Source organism: Sylvia atricapilla, chromosome Z, assembly GCF_009819655.1.
Source record: "Sylvia atricapilla isolate bSylAtr1 chromosome Z, bSylAtr1.pri, whole genome shotgun sequence".
In the NCBI taxonomy this organism is placed as follows: domain Eukaryota; kingdom Metazoa; phylum Chordata; class Aves; order Passeriformes; family Sylviidae; genus Sylvia; species Sylvia atricapilla.
Window position 1 is genome coordinate 45929169 of NC_089174.1, and position 25893 is coordinate 45955061.

Sequence of the window (25893 nt, forward strand, 5' to 3'; positions counted from 1 at the left end):
TTTAAATATTCTTGAGGTTTTCTCTTTCCCTTAACTTTCAGGACAAATGTTGGAAAGTGGGATCTAAATTGATTTTCTGGGATATTTTGTGACTTGGTCCTTTTAGACTGTTCACTGTTTCAGTTAAGTCACCATCTTAAAAATTATCTTGTTAAACATAGTTTGGCCTTTCTGATTATGATGACTTCGTATAGATGAGCTTTTTGGCTGCCCAGTATCTAAATTTTGTTATTTGCTTCAGTAGAAGCGAGATTAGCTGACTGTGTTTGAGACCCACAGTACTTGAAGAAATGACTGTTTGTGTCAGGTGCTGGTTGTTACTAGTTTTGTTCAGGTTTTGTAGTGTTGTAATTTTAGTAAATGCAAAACCCTTCCATGTAAAAATGTTTATTGCAAATGTTATAACTTAAAATTTGCATGCAGTGAGGCCACAGGCCTCCAGACTTCTTGGAATAATTAAATGAAGCACGACTATTGCCAGTTGCACAGCTAGCTGTCAATGCCATCTCTGTGAACATGCTGGGATATTAAGACTCTTAATACTACTAAAGAGTAGTGACTGTTCACTACTGTAGTTTCACTGGGACTCCTGAGATGCCTGTTGGAGTTTAAAAAAAACTACCAGCAGTTAAATTTTACTGACATTAAACTGTATGAACTTAGGAACAGTTCTGGCATTTAGGGTTCTTAAATTATTTGTTGGTTTACAGAATCAGCAGTTTAAGAAACTTTAAACTTTTTTTCTGAATGTACTATGGAATGTATACATTTCACATAGTTCAGGAAACTGCCCTTTTTGTTCAGAGATTCAGCAGATGTAATGTTTCTCACGTTTTCTTTCAGTATTTAGACTGCCTTTGGTCTCAGATTCAGAAATTGAAAAAAGACCGTTGGCAAGAGCGGCACATCCTGAGGCCCTACTTGGCTTTTGACAGTGTTCTCTGTGAAGCGCTGCAGCACAACTTGCCTCCCTTCACACCCCCACCTCACACTGAAGACTCTGTATACCCAATGCCAAGGGTTATTTTTAGGATGTTTGACTACACAGATGACCCTGAGGTATGTGATTGCTATCGGGAATGGTGAATGGATTTCACGGTTAGGTTCTTGGGGTGAAAATGTGATGTCCTCTCTCCCAGGACCATGAGCAGTTTTGCTTTGGTACTTCTGCAGAAATGGAGTAAGTGACCAAGATACTGTAAAAAGCAAGTTTAAGTGGATCAGAATTTAGGAGTAAAATGTTGTGATGCTGTAATTTCAAGGACAGTGTTGTCTGAATTTTCTAATGTCTCTAGTAAAACTACATTTAGAGAGTTAGACTTAGCTTCCAAAAAACTGGTGACTCGAGTCTTTTCCTAAACTAGGTATTTGTTGCAATGTTTATCATCTGTTAAAATATGCTGTTCCACAGCATACTGTGGAACAGAGGAATGGAGGAAAAGAATACATATGCTTTCCCCAAATGTTTTTATACTTCCCTTTGCATGAGTCTGCTGCCTTTTACCTTCATGTACTGGCGTCTGGTTTTTGCAGTGAAGAAGACCATAAGTGTGTATTCTTTCCACTCTGTGGCTTTATTATAATCTAGCTCAGCTGTGATTTTTTTTCTTGAGGCTGCGTGGTAGTAGCCTGCCTAGTGGCTCCACAAAGCAAAGGAAGAAGCAGATGCTCTGTGAATTTGGAATCATGTTCTCTAATTTTGTTCTTATCTCTTCTTGTAATGAGTCCTAGTACTTATTTTGTTTTAAACACAAGTGAGTCTGATGTTTTTGTGGAAATGTGTCACACCAGCTTTTCAGTCTTAAAGGATATAGGGCAGTTGATATCTCATGGTGTTTATGTGGAAGTTGGACTACTTTTTTCTATCTAAGATAGCTTGCTGCCTGTGGTACCATTGCATTGGCAGTGATCTTCATGAGTCTTCACTCTTTCTTACCAGGGTCCCGTCATGCCTGGAAGCCACTCTGTTGAAAGATTTGTAATAGAGGAGAACCTCCACTGCATAATCAAATCCCACTGGAAAGAGAGAAAGACTTGGTAGGAGAAGCTTAGTACTGGTGGTCTGTGGCATTTTAAAATGCTACCATGGCTTTGATGCCAGCAGGGGTATGTCTTGCACTGGTTAAGCAAGAGCTCAAGATGAAACCTTTCCTGAAGGTGGTGGTGAAAGTTTATTTACTACATTTATCTGTGCTGAAACTGCTGCCTGTAATACTGTATCCATAATATCCAGATAACAGAGAGTCTGTGTAATGCAGAGGGCAGTGCTTTCTTGGGAAGGGAATCCCTTGATAATGCAGAATGTGCCGAAAAAGTATGCAGACACGCCCTCACTCCTCATGGGACCTCTGTGGAAAATGTTGTGTTGTGCTTTCTGGATCAGCTGGGGCAGTGAGCATGGAGCTGGTTCATCTGCAGCTGACTGAGCATTGGTGTTTATGGACACCTCCTTGTTGTGTTTCCTGTGGGAGTTACATGCCAGAGATAATTGAGTTCACTCTGGAGAGTCACTGCAGGGACAGATTTCATAAGTTTCAATTCAGCTGTGCCAGGAGGCAGTCGGGGCACTTTTCTTCATTTCTTCCCAAACACTATTGGATGTGGGTAATTGATAACCAAGATGATTTGCCACAGCTGTCACACTTCTGCATGAAAACTAGCAAATCCTTTATAATATGCATGAAATGGGCTGAAATAATGTTTTTGGTGATGGGATAAAGTTTTGTGGTTGCAGCTGTTTGATCCAGCAGAAACTAGAAATTTGGTGTTGTTGCCGTTACTGGAATAGTCTTCATTAAGTCCCAGGAAAGTAAAAGACAGGAGAGATATAAGGTGTGCAAGAGGTAGTGGTTTACTTTGCACAAACGATAGGTGATAATGACCTGATTAAAAGATTAAGCATTTGAAACATGAAAGTTTCTTATATAATCCATTTGCTTAATTGTGCTTTCAAGTAGTTCAGAACATTTAATTGTTTGGAGTAAATTTTTTTCCCCTTTTCACGTACATGTGCCACAGTTACAGGTCACTGATTTGTCCTGCACTGGGTGTAGCAAGGCTAGTGTTCAAGAGATGTTGCTGCTGCGCAGAGAGTAGTACATTGTTACAGATAAGAGTTTAGGCAGTGCTGGGGAGTCCTTGTGCTCTGTGGGTTGAATAACAGATTTTGGAAGGATTATTGATTTGTTTAGTGCTGTTTTTATGGCAACTCTTGCCAGAATTAAGCATTTTCTGTGATTCTCTTACTTAATTTTTATATCACATTTGCTGTGTTATGTTTGAATTAAACGTGTCTGTGGTTTTGCAGTGCTGCACAGCTGTTGAGCTATCCAGGAAATAACAAGATCCCTTTGAACTACCATATAGTAGAGGTATGGATTTTATAGATCACCTCTTTGGAGTTTCATTATTTCATGAGTAACACATCCCTTTTAGTTCCGTTATAGATTTCTTAAATTACAGTTTGGTTTGGAAATCAGCCAAAGTTTTGTTAAATTCAACCAGTAGCTTTTAAATGAGCAGCTTATGTATAGTCGAATGATAGGCTTGTGTTTTGTCATTTTAACTTGGTGCATTCATTTTTAAACTAAAGTGCAAGAGGAAATGTACACAAACTGAAGTTCAAGAAACTCCATTTAAACATAAGAAAAATCTGTTTTAAATGCAAAGGTGATAAGGCACTGGAAGAGTTGCAGAAATTCAAAACCTAGCAGCACATAGTCCTAAGCAACCTGCTCTAGATGACTGCATTATGCTAGGGCTCTGTTGACTTGATGATCTCTAGTAAGATTCAGCCATTCTGCATGATTATGTTTGAATCTTCTAAATTATTTTCTCTTACTAGCCCTGAAAACAACTTGTAGTGAAGTAGCAGCAGGTCTCCACTGGGACATTCTCCTTATTAGAGAATTCTAGATAACTGTTATGTGTACCAGCAGAGTAGCATAGGTCTTCTTTTATTGCCTTCATTGAAAAGTCTGTTTTCAAGTTGCAGAGCTGTGGAAAACTTCACTGATTTTCATCAAAAATTGAGAGGAACTAACAAATTACTGTAATAGCAACTTGTTGTATGAAGGCTTTATGAGGAAGTAACTATAAGTATGAATTTCAGAGCTAATTATGACAAAAATAATCCTGTGTAGAATATTGATCTTAAAGTGGGATTAAGAATTCTTTTTGGCACCAAAATGCCAAATATTCTGATTGCTGTGAAGTTGCATGAGTTTTGGTCACCTTGTTCTTTTTTTACTCTGAATTCAGAACAGTATTAAGTTTATTTTATTTCATTAAACAGTACTAACAGTAGGAATTATTTTAGGCCGTAACATTCAAGTATATTCAGTATATATATATTGAAGTATATTTGCCTCCAGTAGGTTGACATGCTGTAAGAAGCGATGAAAAAAACAAAAAGTGTATAAATTCTATGACTGACACTGTCAGAATTCTCTTTTATTCTTATGAAATTTCACTGTTTCAGAATGCAAATGATTGTCCAGTTGTTATTTCCTGTCTTGAAAAATGGAGCCATTTTCTGCCTAACAGAGTTCTCCCTACCTTTTGGCCATATGTGCCTGGACCAAATGTCCAAATTAATGCTGACACAGAAAGGTTCCTCATCATCTTATAGTCTCTTCATGCTTTGAAGTCCTTCCTTAGAAAAACAAGTTCTAGCCAATGTGTTTTCATGTGATTTTTTGGAATCTATAAATATATGTTGATTTCTTATACAAGTAAGACTTTTCTAAAAAAAAAAAAAAAAAAAACCAAAAAACTCATTTAAGCTTTATTCAGAAATTTAAAGAAAGAACTGATCAACTGTAATGAATCAAAGTTTCCTGACTCCTTTGATGTTATTTAAATTTAGTTGAGAATGGAATACAAAATAAACAGAAACTCAGAGGTGGATGTTGTTGTACAGTGATGACTTTATTTTCTAGCACTCAGAGGCTGACATTCTGATACTATAGGCAAACTTTAAAATAAAAACACAAATGCTGGCTGTAGGGTTATTTCCATGTTTCTTAGAAGGGTTTTTCCAAGGGCTAGTGAGCATATGTGGTTTTTGTATGAAATGGTGGTTGTAATTCTCAGTTTAAAGTTGTGACTACTTATATACAGTTTGGTATAGGACAAAAGAGGACACAATGGAAAAGAAATAAATATAATTTTAATGCAAATATTGTTTTCATATGCTTAGGCTAAATGCTTAGGCTTCATTATTTACTACTTAACAAGATCAAACTATTTCTGCATTTCTCAGATCATATGGTATAACTGTGCCCATTTCTACAGTTACATGCTATGTATGTTGTACATAATAGATATGTAATGCTGGTGTTGAGTTAGTATGAAATGAGAGCAGTTAGAGAAGACTGTATTAGTACAGTGTTGTGTTACAGCTACCTCTTATTGGTTCTCTCTCTTTCTCCTGGAACACGCATTTGGTAGAAAAATATAGGTCTTTTGGGAGAGATAATTGTTTAAGATTGATGGCCGCTATTGTGAAGCTGAGAATTGTGCAGGCCACATTGGACTGTGCTCTTATTCTGTGATTTCCTCTCCTGTAGGTAATATTTGCAGAGTTGTTTCAACTGCCATCTCCACCACATATTGAAGTCATGTACACAACACTCCTGATTGAGCTGTGCAAACTTCAGCCTGGCTCTTTACCACAAGTTGTATCCTTTCTGTTCTCCTGAGGAGCATTTATGAAATTCAGTCTTTATTTTGTTTGTTCTATAGCTGATGGGACAGTAATAAATACTATTAATATGTTACAATATCTGCAGGAAACTTTGCCTGTAACATTTGCATTGCTTGTTGCATGATGTGAATTCTGTCCTGTGGAAGATGCCAGCAGTCTTGTTGCATAATGGAAGAACATGTTGGGATGAGAGGGTGAAACTCAATCCACTGTGGATTTACGTGATTTTGGGATAGGCTCCGGGAGCTTCCAGTGCAAAGTGTTGATGACATTCTATTAAAAACCTGTCAGGAAAAACCTTACCTACTGACTTACCTACTTCTTTTTTTATATGAACCTTAATAAGAAATTTTAAGCTTGCACAAGCCACAGAAATGCTCTACATGCGTTTGGACACAATGAATACAACATGTGTGGACAGGTAAATGTGTTTTGGAGATGATGGAAAACATTCTTTGATATCCAGTGTAGAAGAAAACAGAGGCTGTGGAAACAGTAGTCAGAAAGCATTTTTAGAGCTACCTGACGTTATTCAAAATGTTTTGTGAGCTCTGGCTTTAAGTGACCTAGAGAAGTGGGAAGATTTACTGCTTGCCCCTCATCCCAGGAATGCCCCCCCTGGAGGTCACAAGACCAGCTGTCTATGCAGGACATTTAAGATTGGTGTCACACTTTCCCTGCTGAGAGTTGTTCATGGTTGTGGTAGCACTGTTACAGTGTGCTTGCTCCCTAGTGGTCGGGGGCGTGGCTTGGAAGGGAAGTTGGTGGCATAAGTGCCACACAGAGGAGGAGAATGGTGGTGCTTTTACCTTTCAGTGAAGTCTGCATAGGACAGTGGTTAATGACTCATTAAAAATGTGGAAGTTGTGTATTCACAATGAGTTTACATTTTAATTGGTAGTTGAATACTTCATCTCTTCATGTGAAATGCATGACAGGCTATTTGTCCATAAAACTTCTTTCTGACTCTCCAGACTGAGTCTTTAGTATCTGTCAACATAAATGTCTGTTCAATGCTGTAATAGCTTAAAGAGTTTAGGCTCATCTTGGAAAAGTAGAATGCATTTATTAGAAAAGATCAACTGAAAGTTTTCCTGCACTCTGACATTTAACAGAGCTTTCTTTTTCTTTTAATAAAGATTTATTAACTGGTTTTCTCACCACTTGAGCAACTTTCAGTTCCGTTGGAGCTGGGAAGACTGGTAAGTTTCTACCCTTTGGATTCAAACCTGATATCGCTGAAACCTTAACATTTCAAACACATCTAGAGAGTGCCACGGTGTAGTGGCCCTGTTAGCAGTGGCCCTGTTAGCGGCTTTCCTCTATCTTATCAGAGACCTTTTGTAATCTGTCCACCAGCACTCAGCAGTAGATTATCTTCATAATCTCTTTAGTGTATTGTCCCTGGTGAACTTTGTGGTAAATCTCAAGCCAGTGTAAGCATTCCTTAAAGAAGGGAAGCACATATGCGATTTCTTTAATTTGTCCTGCACTTTGTGTCAGTTGCTAGCAAACTTTCCAAAACGCTATACCTTTACTTCTTGTGGTTTGTGCTCACTCTTTGTGTCCTGTATTCACTCTGTTGTTATGCTCTCTGCCCTACCCTAAACCTTTCAGTGTAACTTTTATCCTTAAAATCTTGTGATGTTTTTCCCACCTGCCAAGTCCTAGTACCTAAAGTTTCATCAGAGCTTGCCCTGCTACCTGTTCTTACTATGGCACATTTTGAACCTGCATCTCTAGCAGGAGCTCCTTGGAGTCCATTCATGTCTGAGCATGTTCCCTGAGATTTCCATTCCAGGCACCCATGTAGTGAGGGAGATCCCCTTGAGGCCAAGTCCTCCATGGGGTAGTTTCCATGGCCTAAGACTGTACCTGCTTTCTGTAGGGATCTGTCCAAGAGTCCGTGGGGGGAGGGGTTGAGCCCTTCATCTGATAGGGTTCTGTGCCTTTACTTAAGTTTCCTGCATTGTCCTCTTGTGGAGTTAAGTGCTTGGTGGCTGTCCTGGCATACATCCATGTTGACTGAACAGCAGTCTACAAAGAGATGATTTTAGTTTGCCTGGATGTTCCTTAATGGCAGTGCTTCAGTGGATCTCTCTCAAAAGGTACCATTTTTTCGCAAATCTTGCAAGTAACTGTATTTCAGGCTTTTCTTTACCTACACTGCATTTGAAATGCACCGGAAGAGCTGAGAGAGAAACAGACTATGAAATCACTCAAGGCTTCTTTCCTAAGGAAAGGGAAAGCCAGCTAACCATAGCCACAAATTATTTTTAATGTGCTACGGGAAGGAAAGTTACTCGAAAATTCATCACACAGAAATGAGATTCCAGGAATGCTAATTGCCAATAAGGACGTAATGATTAACTTACTTCAGTGGCTTAAAAGTGCCTACACTCCAAGGGTCCAATACCCCAATTGGCTTCAAACTGTGATTGTTTTGTACTGTCAGACCAAGCCAAAAAGAGACTAAAGGCTTTTGCTAAAAGCTGTTGCGTTCTGTCCTTTCATAGGTCAGATTGTCTTACTCAGGACCTTGAAAAACCCAAACCCAAATTTGTGAGAGAGGTTTTGGAAAAGTGCATGCGGTAAGTAAGGTCTTTCCATAGTTGAGTTCAAAGCAAAGTTTCATCTGAATACTGACAGAGTCCTTTTAACTTGACTCTTGTCTTGGACTCATCTGTTCTGAGAATTCATTTGTAGTTAAAAAATGAGTCTGTTGTTTGTATGATTTTTTAATCTGGTTTACCTGCTGTGGGGCACTGCTTTAAAGAGAGTGAGAAACAGGTGATGCACATGATGGTGAGCTATCTATGCACACCTCTAATTCCATAAAGACATGCTTCACCATAGGCATAGAAGGAAATAAAATATAGGCTATATTCTTGGGAAGTATTAAGCATTCACAGAAATAGAGGGAACTGATCATTAATTGTACTAAAAATTGAGAATCTAGTCTTGATTCTTCCAGGTGCCTCTGACGTTCATTTACTTTAAACTAACAAACAAGTGTCTAAACAAACAAAACCTCCAAATCCAGCAAGACTACATAATCAGTAGTTCTGAGAAGTAGTCTGAGCTTAAAATTGTTGAGATTAGGGCAGTGTAGGAGAGAGAAAGAGCAAAATGTTGAAAAAGCCTATGTTATTCTGCATCCTACATGAAAACAATCAACATTTGGGTGAGTTCAATATCAGAAGTGTGAAAGTGTTGTACTGCACAACAAACGCATTTTTTTCTGTGGCACTCTTCAATTTCACTGAAAACTCTGGTAGCAAATTAAGCCTTTGTGGGAGTGAAATGAAGCTGGAAAGTAAAATGAAGATGTCTGGTTTAGTATTTCTCCTGCTTTGAATAGTGACATCTTAATAGCTTTCTACAGCACATCTCAGGTTTTTGCATAAAACTTCTTACCAGGCAGCCTTTTCACAAGTTAAATTAATTGTATGAGGATGAAACTCTAGCATCACAGAGTTAAAATAGAAAGCGTCTACTAGTAAGTTTGGTTTACTCAGCTCTTACTACCCAACAGAAACTACCATTCTGTTGTATGGGCATCATGAATCTTGTTTTATGGACATAAAATACAGAAAAAATGTTATAAAGCAGTCATTAGTTGTGGTGTTATTCCCTTTTTAATTCTACTGCTGTGGAACTTGTTATTTCCAGACTCTCTTACCATCAGCGAATAATAGACATTGTTCCTGCAAGTTTTTCTGTCCTCAGTCCTGCTAATCCAGTGTGCATTTACAAATATGGAGATGAGAGCAATAGTAAGTATTAAAATTACCAGTTGTCAAGTTGAAGAAGTATTTCAGAGCAAGGGAGCATACTAGATGGACTATAATATGAGTTGTCATCATAAAAAAGAATACAGGTCAAATAAATATGCATGATTTTCATATGGGTAAATATGCTTCACATGAGCAATTAATATGTATTAAGCCTGGATCTCTCTAATAAAATCCTGTCTGCTACTTATGAAGCAAAGAAAATCCAGATACATCAAGCTACTATTGCTTATGTGGCTGTGGTGTTCTGCAGTATTATTTGCCAGAAGTCTAAAATTGGACAATTCATCTATTTCCCCTGTTTGGGCACAATGCTATGGAAAAGTCAGCATCTGAAGTGATAATGAGAAATTACATTTTTTGAGCTTCATGAAGCACTAGAATATTTTACCAGTAAACTTGATTTAATGAGCATACAGAAGGAACAGATACCATAAAGACTGAGGGAGAGGAAGGACCTTATTGTTCTTTTTATTGCTTGCTGTAAATATAGTCCTAAGCATGAAAGTGTCATCATCAAAGATACAATGAGGAAAAACAAAGCATTGTATTTTTAGAAACCTGGTGGAAACTGAAGTAGAGCTTAAGTGAGGAACGTGATTGCCTGAGCTTAGGTCTAAAGATTCTACTCCAAGTTTTGAATTTACCACGAGTACTAGAAAATGTATTGATCAGTTTTATGGCATATTGAGGTGGACAGTGATACTGGAAACACCAAGTTTTAGGTGTAGCTGTGAAGGGTACTTGTTTTTCTCTGCAAGGCATACTGATCTTAGAAGTGTTCATTTACTTGCCTTTCCATATTTATTGCCTCTTTGTTTTTGTTCAGGGTCTCTTCCTGGATATACTGTGGCACTCTGTTTAACAATTGCAATTAAAAATAAGGCCAGCAATGATGAAATCTTCAGCATTTTAAAAGATGTGCCTAATCCAAACCAGGATGATGATGATGGTAAGATACAAGCTCTTAGGCTTTGATGGCCTAATAATTTATTCTGTGTGTGGACTGATCTGCCATGCTTTGAAGCTATGAGTGTGTTGGTTCACAGATCTGTATGGTTTTCTGACTAGTGGTTGGTTTCAATTTAGCAGTTAATACACCACTGCTATCTTTTTTGTAAACATCTTACATGCAGAGACCTGCCTGTTTTTCCTAATAGAGATAAACTGGTGTGTGTGTTTTCCTGTAATTATTGAAGGAATAAAAGAATTTAACATCCCTTTTGCTTTCAGCAGCAGAGGGCAGTTCTGAAATTCCATGCTTCTGCCCTAAGAGCTTCCCTACCCTCAGTGCAGTCCCACAACAGATAAGACTACCAGCCTGCTGGCTGGCATATTCTACTGATAAAAACTCACAGTGGGGCTGCTCACATCCTCCTTAGCTTTGCAGCCACAGGCAGCATTGATTCCTAAAGCCTTAGTGTTTTATAGAATATGGGGTGTGAGAGAGAGTTAGAAGTGATCTAAACAATGGTGAATGCTTTATTGTTTTTGGAGTATTTACAAGGGTTCAGCTACACAGGCAGAGAGCAGTAGTGATCTGGTGCATTTTTTTTTTCCCTGGGATCCACTGTCATGTTTCCTGATTTCCTTTAGGCATTACCCACTAATTAGTGCTCTCCTTTCTGCCTGTCTTCACCTGCAAGAAGGGCACTTGCCGCCATTCACCATAGTAGCTGTATTTACTGTAAATGCCTGGTGGACCTTTCTGCTATATCCTGAAGGGTCGGCCTCTGTATGTTAACAGTCCTTACCTTGCCGCCTCCTCACGCACGCCCCCCCTCTTTATGGCCTTCCCAGGCCCTCATCTTCGTGCACAGCTGCAGTTTCCCTTGGTGACTTTCTGTGCTGCCATCAGTGCTGTTACATATTGGTGGGGTGGCTGTCTCTGATAGGATTCCATGTTGGTGAAGAAGCTTTCTGCACATTTTCCCCATGGCAAAACTGGAGCCTGAAACTGCACATTTTGTGGGAGTCTTTACTAGCTCCTTGCTCAGCCCTGCAGAACTCTGTTGGTGGAACTCTTGTGAAATGAGCTAAAACCATAAGTTATCTCTACAGTTGTACAAGTAGCTTGCATGCTTTACTTAAAGTATTTATTAGTTTCCACTTCCAATAACTTGCAGGTGAGGGATTTACTTTCAACCCTCTGAAAATAGAAGTCTTTGTTCAGACTCTGCTCCATCTAGCTGCAAAGTCCTTTAGCCACTCCTTCAGCGCCCTGGCAAAGTAAGTATAATATGAGTGTTATTTTGGGGCTCATGGAACAGTTTAATTCTGACAGTTAAATGCATGATAAAAGAAATGGAGTGCAAGCTTCAGCAGTGTTAGTACTCCACAAAGCAATATGACTAGGACAGCTAATGACATTGCTTACTGAAAGAGTGGTAGTATAAATCCTAGATTATACGTATGTGAATGGAATTAACATAAATATATATATGGCAGCCATGTGATGCAAATTAATTAAATGAGACAGGTTTGGAAAATCACTTCATTTGTGTATTGTTTATTTGCTCATTATGGCAAGGAAAAAGGGATTGTCCCTACATTTCAATGGCTGGGTAGCTGCCATCACAATATCTTGTACTGTGAATATGAATCTAGGACAATTATATCTCTATTAAAAAAAAAAAAAAAAAAAAAAAAAAAAAAAAAAAAAAAAAAAACCAGAAAGAAAAAGAAAACAAGAAACTTCAAACAATCTGCTGCTAATTTCTTCTGTCTGCCAAAGCAGAGTAAGATCCATCCTAAAATACTTTGAGTTCATCCCTTAAGGATACGCTGGAACAGCAAAGAATTTACTGCTCCATTTTTAGCAAAATTAGAATAACATTTGTTATTCTCCTGTGTTGTACTCCTGTGTATTTTGGAGTTGATTTTAAGTAGTTTCATTACATGAAAGGTAGTCACATGCATCTTCATGAGTTCTTTTTCCATATATCCCTAATGATAGATAAAACTGCACAAAACATGCACCTGGAAGCTCTACAGAGGCACTGTTGATAAGAAGCTGCAAGTAGTAACCTGCAGTCAGTAGTAAAAGAGGCAGGTTGATTCAAATACACTCAGACCATGATATTTTCTCTGCTACACAACAGCAGTGGCAGCCAAGAGATCAAGAAGAGCCTCTTATGCTTTATAGTTATATTACAATAAGCTGGGCTATGAATGCTGTGCGGCAGTTAGAGTAACTGCTAAAATAGATGCTTTTAGCAGCCTCTCCTTGGAAAAGAGGCCCTTGGGATAAGTGGCTGAAGTTGCGGAAACATATTGAGAGAAAGGTCTAAGGCTCAAAAGCCAGCAAATTTTGGTTCAGCTGTGTATAGATAAGCACATGGAGGAGAAAAGTGCCTCCTGCTTTTGAGAGCCTGAGAAATGTAGCCTAACTTCAGGAAGCAGGTTTGCCACTAGTTAGTTGCTTTTAGGAGATGTCATTCCTTTGTAGACTCTTTTAGGTCAGGATGGTAATATTTTCAAAGAAATGCTGTAGATCGTCACATAATTTTCTCTTGGCCAATCTAAACCGCTTGCCTTATATCTGCTGCTATTTTGACCTGGTCCCAGCCTATCCATTGACTACTTACTTCTGTTAAAAGGTTTCATGAAGTCTTCAAAACACTTGCTGAAAGTGATGAGGGGAAACTTCATGTTCTGAGGGTTGTGTATGAGGTTTGGAAGAATCACCCACAGGTAAGAGACTGGAGTGTCAAGGATGGATCTTCGTGAGTTTCAGCTCACAGAGGTCATATGTGAATAAAAATATGTACAGTTTGTTTTATATCCTTTAAAAATGACTTGTCTGTTGTCATTCGAAGGAAAGTTTAGACTGTATTTAGTGTTGCTACTACTAAAATGAAGGTTGGTTATCAAATATATACCATCAGTGGTGCTGCTTCTTTCTCAAGAGTTCACTGTGAAAGTGCAAGGGCTGTCGTTGAGATTCAGACTCATACTATGCTGTTTTTGAAGAAGAGAATAACTTTCAGCAAAATCTTTTTTTATTCAGCATCAGAAAGCAACATGAATATATAAATCAAAATAAGATGTAGATCTCATATCTAAAGCAGGCCACAATCCTAGAAATGTGGAAACCTAGGGATTTTTAGGGCTTGCTTTTTTTTTTTTTTTTTTCCCCAGCAATTGCTAGTGAAAGCTTCCAATTATTACAAAGAGCTCATGCTGGAGTCACTGCTGTGTGTGGGCAGGGTTAGTAGAGCTGCAGTAGTGGCTGTTCAGAACAGATCAGTCTGACAGTGCTGTGATAATGTTCATTCTTGAGCCAGAGGAAATAACACCCTAAAATACCTACAAAAGATGCCTTGGTTGTTTCAGCTGTTCTTGAGAGTAGTTGTGTTTTACCTCAGCTGTCATTTTTCTATGAATAGAAATCAATGAGGAACTCAGGCTGACTTTGCCTGCATTAGTTACTTCACATATTCCTTGCTGGTTTGTGTTTCTGGAAAGTGGACTTCTGTGGGGGTGGGCGGAGCCCCAGCTGCTCTGCCCTGGAGGGAGCCAAGCTGAGGAGTTAAGGAAGAGTTTCGCAACTTCACCCAGAGCCCCTAAGACAAAGACAAACGTCCTAGCCACGGCGACCTGTCCGGAGACCCACAAGCCCCCTCGGGATTTTATGTAGATCTGTTACAATTGATTGGTTCTGTACCCTTTTCCTCCCACCCTGGTGTCCCATAAAAACCCCTGAGTTTTCTCTGGTCAGCAGAGGTTCCTCGTCCCTGAAGCCTTTCACTGGTACCCTCTCAATAAAGTACCGCCTGTGGAAATTCCACACGAGACCTCTCTCTCTCTCACCACGGCCGGCTAAAAGAGGGGCTAACTCACAAGGGCATGAGCTAAGAGCACTGAGCTGAAATCACTGAAAGCTGAAATCACTGAGCTGAAAAATCACTGCTCTGCCCGATGCTGAGAAGCCCCTCTGCCAGCTGAGGAGCGCCTGAACCCCAAGGAGCTGTTTCTAGCGAGACATCCTTTGGGGTGGCTGTGGCTCTCTGGGTCCCAAGCGGCAGACCCCATCCACCAGCTAGAATAGACTTCTGTGGTGGAAAGTGGGCTGTTCCTCTCAGTTGCACGGGCCAGACTGTAAGAATTGACGCCACTAATAACCAGGAGTAATCCTTGCATCTGTTACCAGACCTGTGGTCCGTTCTCTAGTGGAAAAAGTGAGCACCTAGAAAATACCTATGCAAGCTGTTACCTGTCTTAAAGACATCAAAAAAGGAGGATTTTTTTAAAAAAATACAATTCACCTGTTACCTGGTTTACTGACCTTGAAAATGTGACATTTACAGTCTGACCTACTTTGTGCTGCCATTTACTGGATCAGAAGAAATTTCATTACTGCAGTGTAAAACCTGTATCAGCTTCCTCTTCATTCCTTTTTATTGCAGCATTACCAAACTGAGATGGAAGTTTCAAAACCAGACTAAATAGTCATGTTAAACTTTTATGAATAAATAAAGATGCCTTTATATAATCTCAAGTGCAAAACTTAGGAAAGTCTGCTGTGTGCTGTTCTGCTTAATCATGGAACTTTATTCTCTTGTTTTTACTGCAGTTCAGTGTTTTTTGCTTCCAATCAAGCACTTTTTTCGTATTCCCAAGTCCTCAACCTCCTTGTCATACAGAAGGAATGGTGCCTTCACAGCAAGGCACTTGTCCAGTCTGTTTTCAGGCTGTTCACCCTACTCCTATGTCTATGGGAACACACTTTGATTTGGTTCAGACCAACAATGCTTACTTACATGGCTTAAAGCACTAATGAGTGATCTGTGCTGCAGGTAGTGATTTAACAGCAGGATTCAGTAGTCTCTGGACTTAAAAGCAAGCTGGTGGTAGTGACTTCATAAAGAGAAACTTTAACATTGAGATTGAATATTTTCTCCAAATCCTAGATGTTTGTTTTTTGGATGACCAGGCTAAGTAATCAGAAATCCTTCCTGGCAATGCAGAAAGACAAATAGAACACAGGATACTATCCTGGGCCTTGAAAGTTGAGTGCTGAGTCCTCTGTATGATTCATTCAGTTATTTTAATTTTCCTTCCTTAAAAGGAGCTTTGTTACACATCCTCATTTGACAATGGGTGGTTGTAAGGATAAATACAGTGCGGGCTGTGGTTCTTAGATACTGTGGCATTCAATCACATTAGTAACTAAGATAAGCCCTTTTTTCTGAACAGCTTCCATCTTCGTTAGTCAGTAACTCCTCTCTGCAGTTGCCTGCTAGATGGCTTGCAACTCCCTCAGAATCATGGCAGTGCCTGTAGCAAGTAAGCCTTTCCACTGACTCCACGATGCTCGTTTGTTCTGTCCTGAAGTTAATGGGCCCTGTAGAGAAAGGCTTCCTGTCACGTTTGAACGATGTTGCAGTTCAAGGAGAGTAGGCTAACAGCAGCTTCTTCATTATGGTGATTTGACAGGTATATGTGCTCTGGTTGGAGTACTTTGATGTCAAATGCTAGCACTTGTGTCTCTCAAAGCCTCTGTTGCAGCTCTGATTCTAATATTTTTTGCTTTTATATGGGAGTATGTATGCTAACAAAGAGTCATACTTTCAGAAGTAGGTATGGTTGTTAACAAAATTAGAATGCTTTATGTAATTTATACAGATCCCCTCATTTGAAATGTTATAAGCTTGACTACCTGGTTTGATGAAGTGTTCGAAATTACTTAGTAATACCACCGATGCAGAGTTGCATTGAATCATCTCTGGTTTTATCTGAGGCTGGAATTGGAATATTTTACACAGATTGTATGTGTATTGTCTTTCACAAAATACAGATGATTGCTGTGCTTGTGGACAAGATGATTCGGACACAAATTGTTGATTGTGCTGCAGTAGCAAACTGGATCTTTTCTTCAGAGCTGGCACATGATTTTACTAGGTAACGAGAACTTGGTTTTTGATTGTCTGATTTGCTATTTTAAGTTGCCAGTACATAGTTCAATCTTTAACAACTCAGTAGTAGAATAAGGTACAATTAGGCTTTTGCACTTTCTACAAAATATGTACTTAAACATTTTTCTTTCTGAGTTGGGGTATGACTGTTGGTGTGACAGTGCAAGATTGCTGCTAGCATGTCATTTTGCTAGTAGTGTCTAAGCCTGCTGACATGGGACTGTTCCTGGACAGAGTTTGTTGCTATGTGTTGTATCGCTGGTTGGGCAAGGCCCTGGCCTTTGGGGGTGGTGTGTAACTTATATCACCACTGATGTATCACATATTGAGATCAGGAGAACTGTTCAATCTGAAGTCAAGTTTGATGTTAGTAGTCTTGCAGTGTTTACATGAAATAAAATTCTGACTGTGAAGTGTACTGCAGCAAATAGGCAAGAACTAATTGTTAAGATTTCTTGCATTACAGATATGCTTTCCTGTATGCTGAGTGTTCATTCGCTCTAGTAGATATCTCCTTAAAAGATACTTAGATTTTTTAATTCTCCCACTTAGATTTTTCTGTTAAGAAACTACATTTAGTTTCTTATGTTTTGTGTAGTGTGTAATGTGGTGTTTTGAGCTTTGTGTATTTCCTAGGTTTTATATCTGGGAGATCTTACATTCCACAATTCGTAAGATGAATAAGCATGTCCTGAAGATTCACAAAGAACTGGAGGAGACTAAAGCAAGATTGGCCAGGCAGCACAAAAGAGTGAGTACTTTGTAAACTTTAAACCAAATTATACAAGCATGCATGCTGATTTACAGACACACAGTTGGTTTTGGGAAGGACTGAATACATATGATTCTTCAGGAAGCAGGTCTGCAGAGATATGGTCAGTTGTAGCACTGAGACATCAAAAATCATATGCATGTTCTTGGTCTGCCTTTCTGATGGCAGCTGTAATTTAAGAATTTAGTAAAATCTTTTAAGGGAGTTCATACATACTTGATCTGTTCAAGTTGTCTCTCCCAAGTTTCTCTTCCAAATACGATCATGTCTTCCACTTGCCTTCTAATCTGGATTCCAATTACCCTATTAGAGAACAGTAAGAACAGTTAGAAATTAATCATAGTAAGTTCTGTTAAAGAGTGCTCTTGTGGCTTCCATGCAGAAGTGCACAGAAACAGCTATTTGTGATTGAGAAGTTGGCTGTTACTGTTCTTCTGATGGATGCTGCTGGATTCTGACACTGGCATGGCACTTCCTTCTTTTAGCTTATTTTCCTGAATATGTTTGTATGATCTTGCATTATTAAATACAGCAAACTGATGAGGAATCAGCTGCTTTTGTGTTCTGTTGTCTCAAGTGGGCCAGTAAAATGGGGTGAGTGTCTTCGTCTGTGGCAGCTGGAAGAGATGGGGCTCAAGGAATCTTGGCTGAATGCAGTACTTAATTATGACAGAATTAAATCAGCGTATAAATATGCTGGATTGCAGAAAGCAAGAGAGGATTCCTGTGTTTGTTTGAGGTTTGTAACTGTGTTTACCTGCATAAAATCCTTAACTAGCTCCAAAATTTTGAATGAGGTAAGTCAAAATATGACATGGAGCCTGCTGATATTTTTTGATGAAAGCTCATCAAAGTCATTTATACAGAAGCTTCTGTTAAGAGATCACTAATAACTCACAGCTTGCCAGTGTTGGTTCATCCCAACCCCTTCACCTTGTTTCCTTCAATCACAGCAACAGACATCCTGCTTGCCTCCTCAGTCTACATTGATGGGCAGTTAATAAATGCCTGTGATTATGGAAGACTTAGATGCAGTCATTGATCTTATTGTGAGGCAAAGAGCTTCTCTGGCATCTCTAAATATGCTAGTGTTTTCTGTCCTTGTCTCTTCCTGCAGCTCTTTATTACTTAGTACTTTAAATGAGTATTGTGCCAGGAAGAAACATTTGTATGCAACAATAAGTAGTTCTGCAGGCTGTTGCACTGCTGCCATGACCATTCCTTGTAGAGGAAGTAAGCCATCAAGTTTTGATGCCCCAGAATGAAGGGGATTCCCTTACCATGAAATGAGTCCAAGGCATGCAGGCTTTGTCTTGGTCCTTCATTGCTGTGAGTTCAGAAAACCTCTATAGATGAGAAATAGTCAAATTCCTACAGAGAGAATAAAATTAAATTCTCACTTCCTCTGGTAAGTCATTTTCATTTTTTACACTGATTCAGAGCTATACCTGTCCTGTGGTTGTGAACTTCATTTCCTATGCTGTAGGTGAGTTAACACATCGCCCTTTATTTGCCTCAAATTACACATGCTTTTTAACAGATACTTGAAGTTTTGAGCTGGTAATTTATGGATGTTTTGCACAGAAACAACTGTATGATACTAAAGCAGTGTCGTGTGTTTGAATTTACCATAATACATCTGATCCTACCTTTCCTCATATACGTCTTGTAGTCTTGTTTAAGACTTAGTCACTTGACCTTCCAGGGCTGGTATTCAGGTGCATTTTGTGGGTGGTGGTGGTGTTTTCTTGGTTTCGATGCAGTGAAGCATGCCATGTTCCCAGTTAATAAATCAGTTTCCATGCTGACTCTTTCTGTCTTGAGAGTAGCCTTTTTGATCATGAATATAGGGAGTCCCCAGTTCAAAACACTGGCTCCAGTCTTTAGCCTTCCTGTTGTACTAACCAGCTGGATTCATTTGAGTTCTTGCACCAAGTGCAGGGCAGAATTTGCACCAGGTGCATTATTTTTTGAAGCCCTGAGATTTCAGAACTCTTTATTTAATAAATTACCTGTCTTGCCGCAGTAGATGCAATTTGAAAAAATCTATGCCAAATTGTTCTTAAAACGTTGTTCATTACTATGTAATGATAAAGTTAGCAGGCATATTACCTTTCACTGTGTTTCTCTTAAATAAATCATGAAATCATAGAATGGCCTGTGTTGGAAGGGACCTCAAAGGTCACGTAGTTTTAAGCCCTTGCCATGAGCAGAGACACCTTTCACTAGACCAGCTTGCTCAGAGCTCCATCCAATCTTGAATAGTCTCAGGGATGGGACATCCTCAGCTTCTCTGAGCAACCTGTTCCAGTGCCTCACCACTCTCACAATAAAGAATTTCTTCCCTATTTCTTATCTAAACCTTCTCCCTTTCAGTCATCCTTGTTCTACCTCCGCATGCTCTTGTAATTAGTCCCTCTTTCTTGGAGGCTCCCTTCAGGTACTGGAAGGCTGCAGTTAGATCACCACAGAGCTGCTCCAGCCTGAACAAACCCAAATCTCTCCACCTTTCCCTCATAAGAGAGATGTTTCATCCCTCTGATCATATTAGTGTCCCTCCTCTGGACTCACTCCAGCAGTTCCATGTCCCTCCTGTGCTGGGACCCCAGAGCTGGATGCAGGGTTCCAGGTGGGGCCTCACCAGAGCAGAGCAGAGGGGCAGAATCCCCTCCTTCCCCTCCTTCCCCTGCTGCCCGCGCTGCTTTGGATGCAGCCCAGGACACGTTTGGCTTTCTGGGCTGAGAGTGCCCATGGCTGGGTCATGTCCAGCCTCTCACCCAGCAGCACCCCCAAGTCCTTCTCACAGGGCTGCTCTCCATCTGTGCAGCCCCAGCCTGTGCTGGTGCTGGGGGTTGTCCTGGTGCACTTGGCCTTGTTAAACCTCGTGAGATTCCCATGGGCTCCTTCTTGAGCTTGTCCAGGTCCCTCTGGATGGCATCATGTCCTTTGGGAATGTCAGCAGCACCACTCATTTTGGTGTCATCTGCAAACTTGATGAGGGTGCACTTGACCCCTTTGTCATTAACCAAGATAACACTGGTTCCAATACAGATCCCTGAGCAACACCACCTGTCACTGATGTCCCATTGATTGGGACTCAGATTTGTTAACCACTACCCTCTGGATGCCACTGATTTCTTACCCATGTAGCAGTTCACCCATCAAATCCATCTGTCTCCAGTTTTAGAGAGAAGAATGTTGTGGAGGACCATGTCTAAATCCTGATAAATAGCATCTGCTGCCTTTCCCTTGTCCGCTAGTGGAGTCACTCCATCATAGAAGGCCTGCAGGTTGGTCAGGCAGAACTTGCCCTTGGTAAAGCCATCCTGGCTGTCCCAAATCACATCCCTGTCCTCCATGTGCCTTAGCACAGCTTCCAGCATGATCTTCCCTGGCACAGAGGTGATGCCCACAGGTCAGTTGTTCCAGGGGTCTTCCTTTCTACACTTTTTGAAGATGGGTACAGTGTTTTCCCTTTTCCAGTCACCTGGGACTTCACCTGACAGCTGCAGTTTTTCAAATGTCATGGAGACTGGCTTGGCAATTACATCAGCTGGTTCCCTGTAGGGAGCTCTAGGATGCATCTGACTGGCACCTGTAGACTTTTAAGTATGTTCAAGTTCTTCAGGAGGCCATGAACCTGATCTTTACTTAGAGTGGGAGAGACTTTGTTTCCCCGGTCCCCATCCTGCTGTTTGTCCACTGAAGAGATGTGGGAAGAGGGGTTACCCTTGAAGACTGCAGCAAAAGAAGTTGTTGAGTACCTCAGCTTTCCCTTCAGTTGTTGTTACCAGTGTGCCAGCATTTCTGTCGGAGGCACACCCACTTTGACTTCCCTTTTCTGACTGACATAGCTTCCTGATACTTCTTGTGTCCCTTGCCAGGTTCAGTTTCAGCTTTTCCTTGGCTTCCTCACCCCATTCCTACTCAACCCAACTTTGTCTCTATGCTCTTCCTGGATTATGTGTCCTTGTTTCCACTGCTTCTGCATTTACTTCTTTCCTTTCAGTTTGACCAGCCCTTTATCTCTACTCGGCCATGTCAGTCTCCTGCCTTCCTTGTCTGATTTCTTGCTCCTGGGGATTGTGAGCTCTTGCTCGCTTGTGAAGATTTGTCAGGTCTGTTCCTCTCCCCTGTTCCTGAGGGCAATCTCCCAGGCAGTCTCATTGACTATATCCCTGAAAAGCTGAAAGTCTGCTTTCCTCAAGTTCAGGGGCCTCTCTCGACTCCTTTCTTGACCAGGACTGGTCAATCCATCAGAACTGTGAATTCCACCAAGGCATGATCACTGCCTCCGATCTTGATGTCCCTCATTAGCTCTCTTGTGCTGGAGACCACCAGATCTAGTGACACCTCCCCTATTGTAGGACTACTTCCTGAGAGAGGAATTTATCCTCCGTGCATTCCAAGAATCTTAAGGATTGCTTACAGCTACTTTTCCAGCATGTGCAGGGGTGGTTGAAGTCCCCCAGCAGCACAAGAGCCCGTGAGCATGATGCGTCCTGTAGCTGGAGCAAGAAGGTTTCATCCGTGTCTCTTCTTGACTGGGACCCTGTCCCAGACACCATCCAAAGGAGTCCCTTTATCAGCTTGGTCTGGGATCATCACCCACCAGCTTTTGACTTGCTTATGGCTGTTCTAAGTCCTGTGTTGTCATTTACAGCGAGACAGTGATGATGATGATGACGATGACGACCGAAGCACCGATCGGGAAGATGGACCACTGGAGGAGCAGATAGAGCGCTTGCAGGAAAAAGTAGAGTCAGCCCAGAGTGAGCAGAAGAATCTCTTTCTTGTCATATTCCAGGTAATGATGGTCAAAGTCTCTTCTTAGTTTAGGTTTTGAAGTTAGTTGATTTATAAGGTTTCAGCATCACTACTATCTTGGGCATTTTCTTGGAATAAGAATATGGGAAGAGGTTGATGAGTTTACCGTGGGTTGGAGTCAGTCTAGATCATCCCTCTGCAAAGACTGGTTCTGAGCAGGATCTGATGAGTTTCAAGTGCTTAGGAGCAGAGGAGTTCTGCTACCACACAATTTCCTGAACAACCAGAAGGTAACTGGTTTATTTTCATACTAAATTCAGTATTTGCCAAGCAAAATAATTTTTCTCACGGTGTTGTTCAAAGCTTCTGACACCCGGATCCTCTTACCTGAGGTTCGGATTCTGCTTTAATTTGGTGAGATTTGGATAAGTTTGTGTTTTTTCCCCTCTACTGCAGCGTTTCATTATGTTGTTAACGGAGCACTTAGTGCGCTGTGAGACTGGTGGAATTGATGTATTTACACCTTGGTACAAGAGCTGTATAGAGAGGTTGCAGCAGATCTTCCTGCAGGTGAGTTTCATTTCTCAGTTTGGAAGGGTGTTGGCAGGGCCGTGCTTAATTGGAGAACTCAGTTGATGAAGGGCTGAGTGCTCCACGAGAATAGCAGTAGGTGGCAGCAGCACATTTTCCCCAGAGGCTGGTGTGGGGCCAGGTCACAGCTCTCTGGGTCTGGACGAATCTCTGCCACAGTCTGGTGGACTGACTGATCCTGAGTGGAGAATTCCTCAGTGTAAGCAAACTGCAAAAATATTTCAGGATGTGATTATGAATTTCACCGACTTGCACTTAACTGTGTTTTTTTAGTAAGGGCAAAGTTGTGAACAAACAAGGATGGTAAAATGTTTTAAATAAGTGAATTAAAATATTGTAGGATTCCTTTTAGTGAGGTGCGTAAATATCTATTTAACATGATTTTTGAATATTTGGCTCTGTAGTAAATCAGTTAAGAAGCACAGGTGTCTGGATGAAAGTGATTAGTTACAGGAAGTTATACCTGTATGAGTACAAGATGTGTTAAAGAGTGGGAGGGGTGGTGTAATTCTCCCTTGGGATTAACCCTCCTCTGGTAGTAGATGTGTCTTCAGAGGAAAGGAAATGCCATGATTCTCCTGAGATACCTGCAGTGGCATTGTGTCCTGCACAGAATGCAGGATCTGTGAGTGAAGGCTTACAAGAGAGCACAAGGCACAATTTCAGCACAGGCTTCGTTCTTGCAGTCAGCAGTGCCTCTGCATTATGCTTTTCTTATCCGTGGCTGCTATGTTGTGGACATTAGTTGTGCTAAATTCAGATAATAATATTTGTGGTTCTTACATATCTTGACTTCTCTGCCTATTCTGATATAAAACCAGTAAACATATGTGGTTTGTTTTTTGTTTTTTTTATCTGCCAGCACCACCAGATAATCCAGCAGTACATGGTGACACTAGAGAACCTCCTGTTTACAGCTGAGCTGGACCATCACATTCTGGCTGTGTTTCAGCAGTTCTGTGCTCTGCAGGCCTGAGAGATCGTTTGTGGGCAGAGTCTTGTCTGCAGGACTTTAGTGAATTTAATTTTTTTTTTATGGCAAAACTTAACATGGGGATGGAAGAATTTTTTTGACTAAAACTGGCTTTCATGTGCTCCTATATAAAACAATAGAGTGTTCTAAAGTAAAAACAAACTGTGTAAGCATCGTAAGCCTTAAAAGATATGACTAATAGGGGATATTTGTGAAGTAAAGTATTCTTTTTGTTGTCTTTTAATTTAGTTTGACTCTTCACTTCATTATAGTAATTTTATTTCTCTCCTCTTGCCTATATAAAAATAAAAATCAGGCGCACTCCTCCCCCCAAAAAAATTCCTAACCTCACAACAAAAAAAGCCAACCCCAAGCAATTGTTATCTCTGCTTGTCCCTAAAATCAAATTAATTGCAGAAATGAGTAACAATTTGTAGTGTTTTGTGAGTATGAAAGAGAGTGCACCTTCTCAGTGAACAGTGTGGAAAGTTCTCTAGTATATGACATAGGAAAACTGTCTTAACTTTGGGCATGTGAAACACATTTTCAAAGTAGCATAGAGCGTACAAATTTGTTTTATTGTCAAGCCAGATAGGTTTTCACAGTTTAAAAGAACATGTAATACAATTGAAATATGTTTTTAAAATGTGTTGTCTAGTGTCTTATTACAGTATCTGTAAACAGTCAGTAGAGAAGCTTCATGGACCACTTCTGAAAAAATAAGATTCTTTTTGCTTTGCGGTCAAGGAATCATGAAGTGCTCTTGGTAGCAGTCTTCACTAATAAATGGAGACAGTAAGGAAGAGTTGGAGTGGCACAAACTTCTGACTTCCATGCTGTAAGCCTTATCTGGGTGTTGGGAGCTCCAGCCCCAGATGGCAGGAGGGGAACAGGACAGTGCTGAGCTTGTTTTTTTCTTTCAGCATGTAACTCTTTGGACACATTTGCGCTGGGCTGGACCTGCAGGCTTGCAGGATTTCAGAAATCTTCCTGTTCAGTGACAGTGAATGAACCAAGTGCTCTCACCTCATCTGGCTTGGCAACAACTGCTGTGTCTGCTACTCTTCCCTCACTTTAAAATGTGACAGCAGCATGTTGCTCCCATGTCTTCACAAAATGTTTTAATGCTGAATTAAGTGATACATTACAGGAGACTTAGACTGGGAGAACACAACAGAAAATAGAGCAGGCTTAGTTTTGAGTTAGGCCAGTATTATGAGGTACATAAGAGCCAAAAAAGAGTGTTCTGTACCACCATGAGCAGTAGTGAATGGCAAAGATGTTAGCCTTAGGTGCTCAGGTCCATCAGAGTGCAGGGGGCTTCCAAGCTGTTTATGGTCTCTTCATTTTGCAGGTGAATGTTTTAAAGAATTTCATACCCAGTGCTATTTAGTTTTAGCTTAGGAAATTACGTGCTTTGAGTGAATAATTTTGTTCCTGTACAAATTTTTTTCAGGTATTATACCTAGAAATGCATTTCATCTGTACATTGACCTCCTGACTAAGCAAGGAGGGTAAAAAATAGAACATTTTGTTTTGACTGTTCATCTAATTTTGTGTGTGGCCTGTAGCAATCTGATGTATTCTCATAGACTTAGATCTGTTACTTCTACTTTTTCTGCTTGCCCTTTCTGACTTGACTGATTCCCACCCACCATTCTTTCAGGGGGTATTGTTATTTGTTGTAAATTTGCTTTATGCAAGGATTTTGTCAGTCATGCACGGACTTATGCTTAAGATCTTTCTCTGTTAATGTTCTTGAGTAATCAAATAGGGTTTCTTGTTGGGTTTTGGTTGGTTGTTTGGGGCTTTTTTAGGAAACATTTAATACTTTAAAGGTTTTAATTGGAGTTTAATAGTTTTTTCACTGGCTTGGGTCAGTATCAGTTCTGATATTAACTAATAGTGAGGGTTCTGACTATAAATGTGACTTCTGTAAAACCGGTAATGCAGTTAGAACTTGCAAACCTGTAACTTTCTTTGAGCCTTGACAAATACAGATGCTGGGGATACGGTTGCAAATGCTTGAGTGTAATCCTGTGTTTTAAAACCAAATAGCAATGTCTTTCAAAATTGATTTAACTTCCAATCATGCCAAGCTTCGAGCATGGGCTTTGATTGCATTTCTTAAGTCTGTTGGACACCTTCACCTTCTTTTAGGTCTAATGGTGTACACCTGACTTGACTGGGAAATCGGGTGGATCTGTAGGAAAGAGAGTGAAATGCTTACATAAGATTCCAGCAGCTAACTTGAGAAAGCTGGAACTGCTGAAATCTGAAGTGGTGGATAGTGTAAAGCTGCTGTAGAAATGTGATGTGGTTGGAAAAAAATGCACATGTAAAGACAAAAATAAATGAAGGTGAAACAGGTT

General features: G+C 40.3%; 1 protein-coding gene across 1 annotated transcript in view; it reads left to right on the forward strand.

The window, feature by feature from the left end:
• NCBP1 (nuclear cap binding protein subunit 1) overlaps positions 1-25893 on the forward strand; it is a 30898-nt gene extending 5005 nt beyond the window's left edge. Inside the window, exons 8-23 of the mRNA XM_066338457.1 lie at positions 844-1059; positions 1940-2037; positions 3308-3371; positions 5571-5681; positions 6064-6128; positions 6847-6909; positions 8224-8298; positions 9380-9483; positions 10331-10453; positions 11628-11730; positions 13101-13194; positions 16301-16404; positions 17055-17169; positions 21854-21997; positions 22414-22527; positions 23411-25893. Of these exons, the coding sequence (XP_066194554.1) occupies positions 844-1059; positions 1940-2037; positions 3308-3371; positions 5571-5681; positions 6064-6128; positions 6847-6909; positions 8224-8298; positions 9380-9483; positions 10331-10453; positions 11628-11730; positions 13101-13194; positions 16301-16404; positions 17055-17169; positions 21854-21997; positions 22414-22527; positions 23411-23524 (1707 nt within the window). The 3' untranslated portion in view covers positions 23525-25893. The remainder of the gene's footprint in view (positions 1-843; positions 1060-1939; positions 2038-3307; positions 3372-5570; positions 5682-6063; positions 6129-6846; positions 6910-8223; positions 8299-9379; positions 9484-10330; positions 10454-11627; positions 11731-13100; positions 13195-16300; positions 16405-17054; positions 17170-21853; positions 21998-22413; positions 22528-23410) is intronic.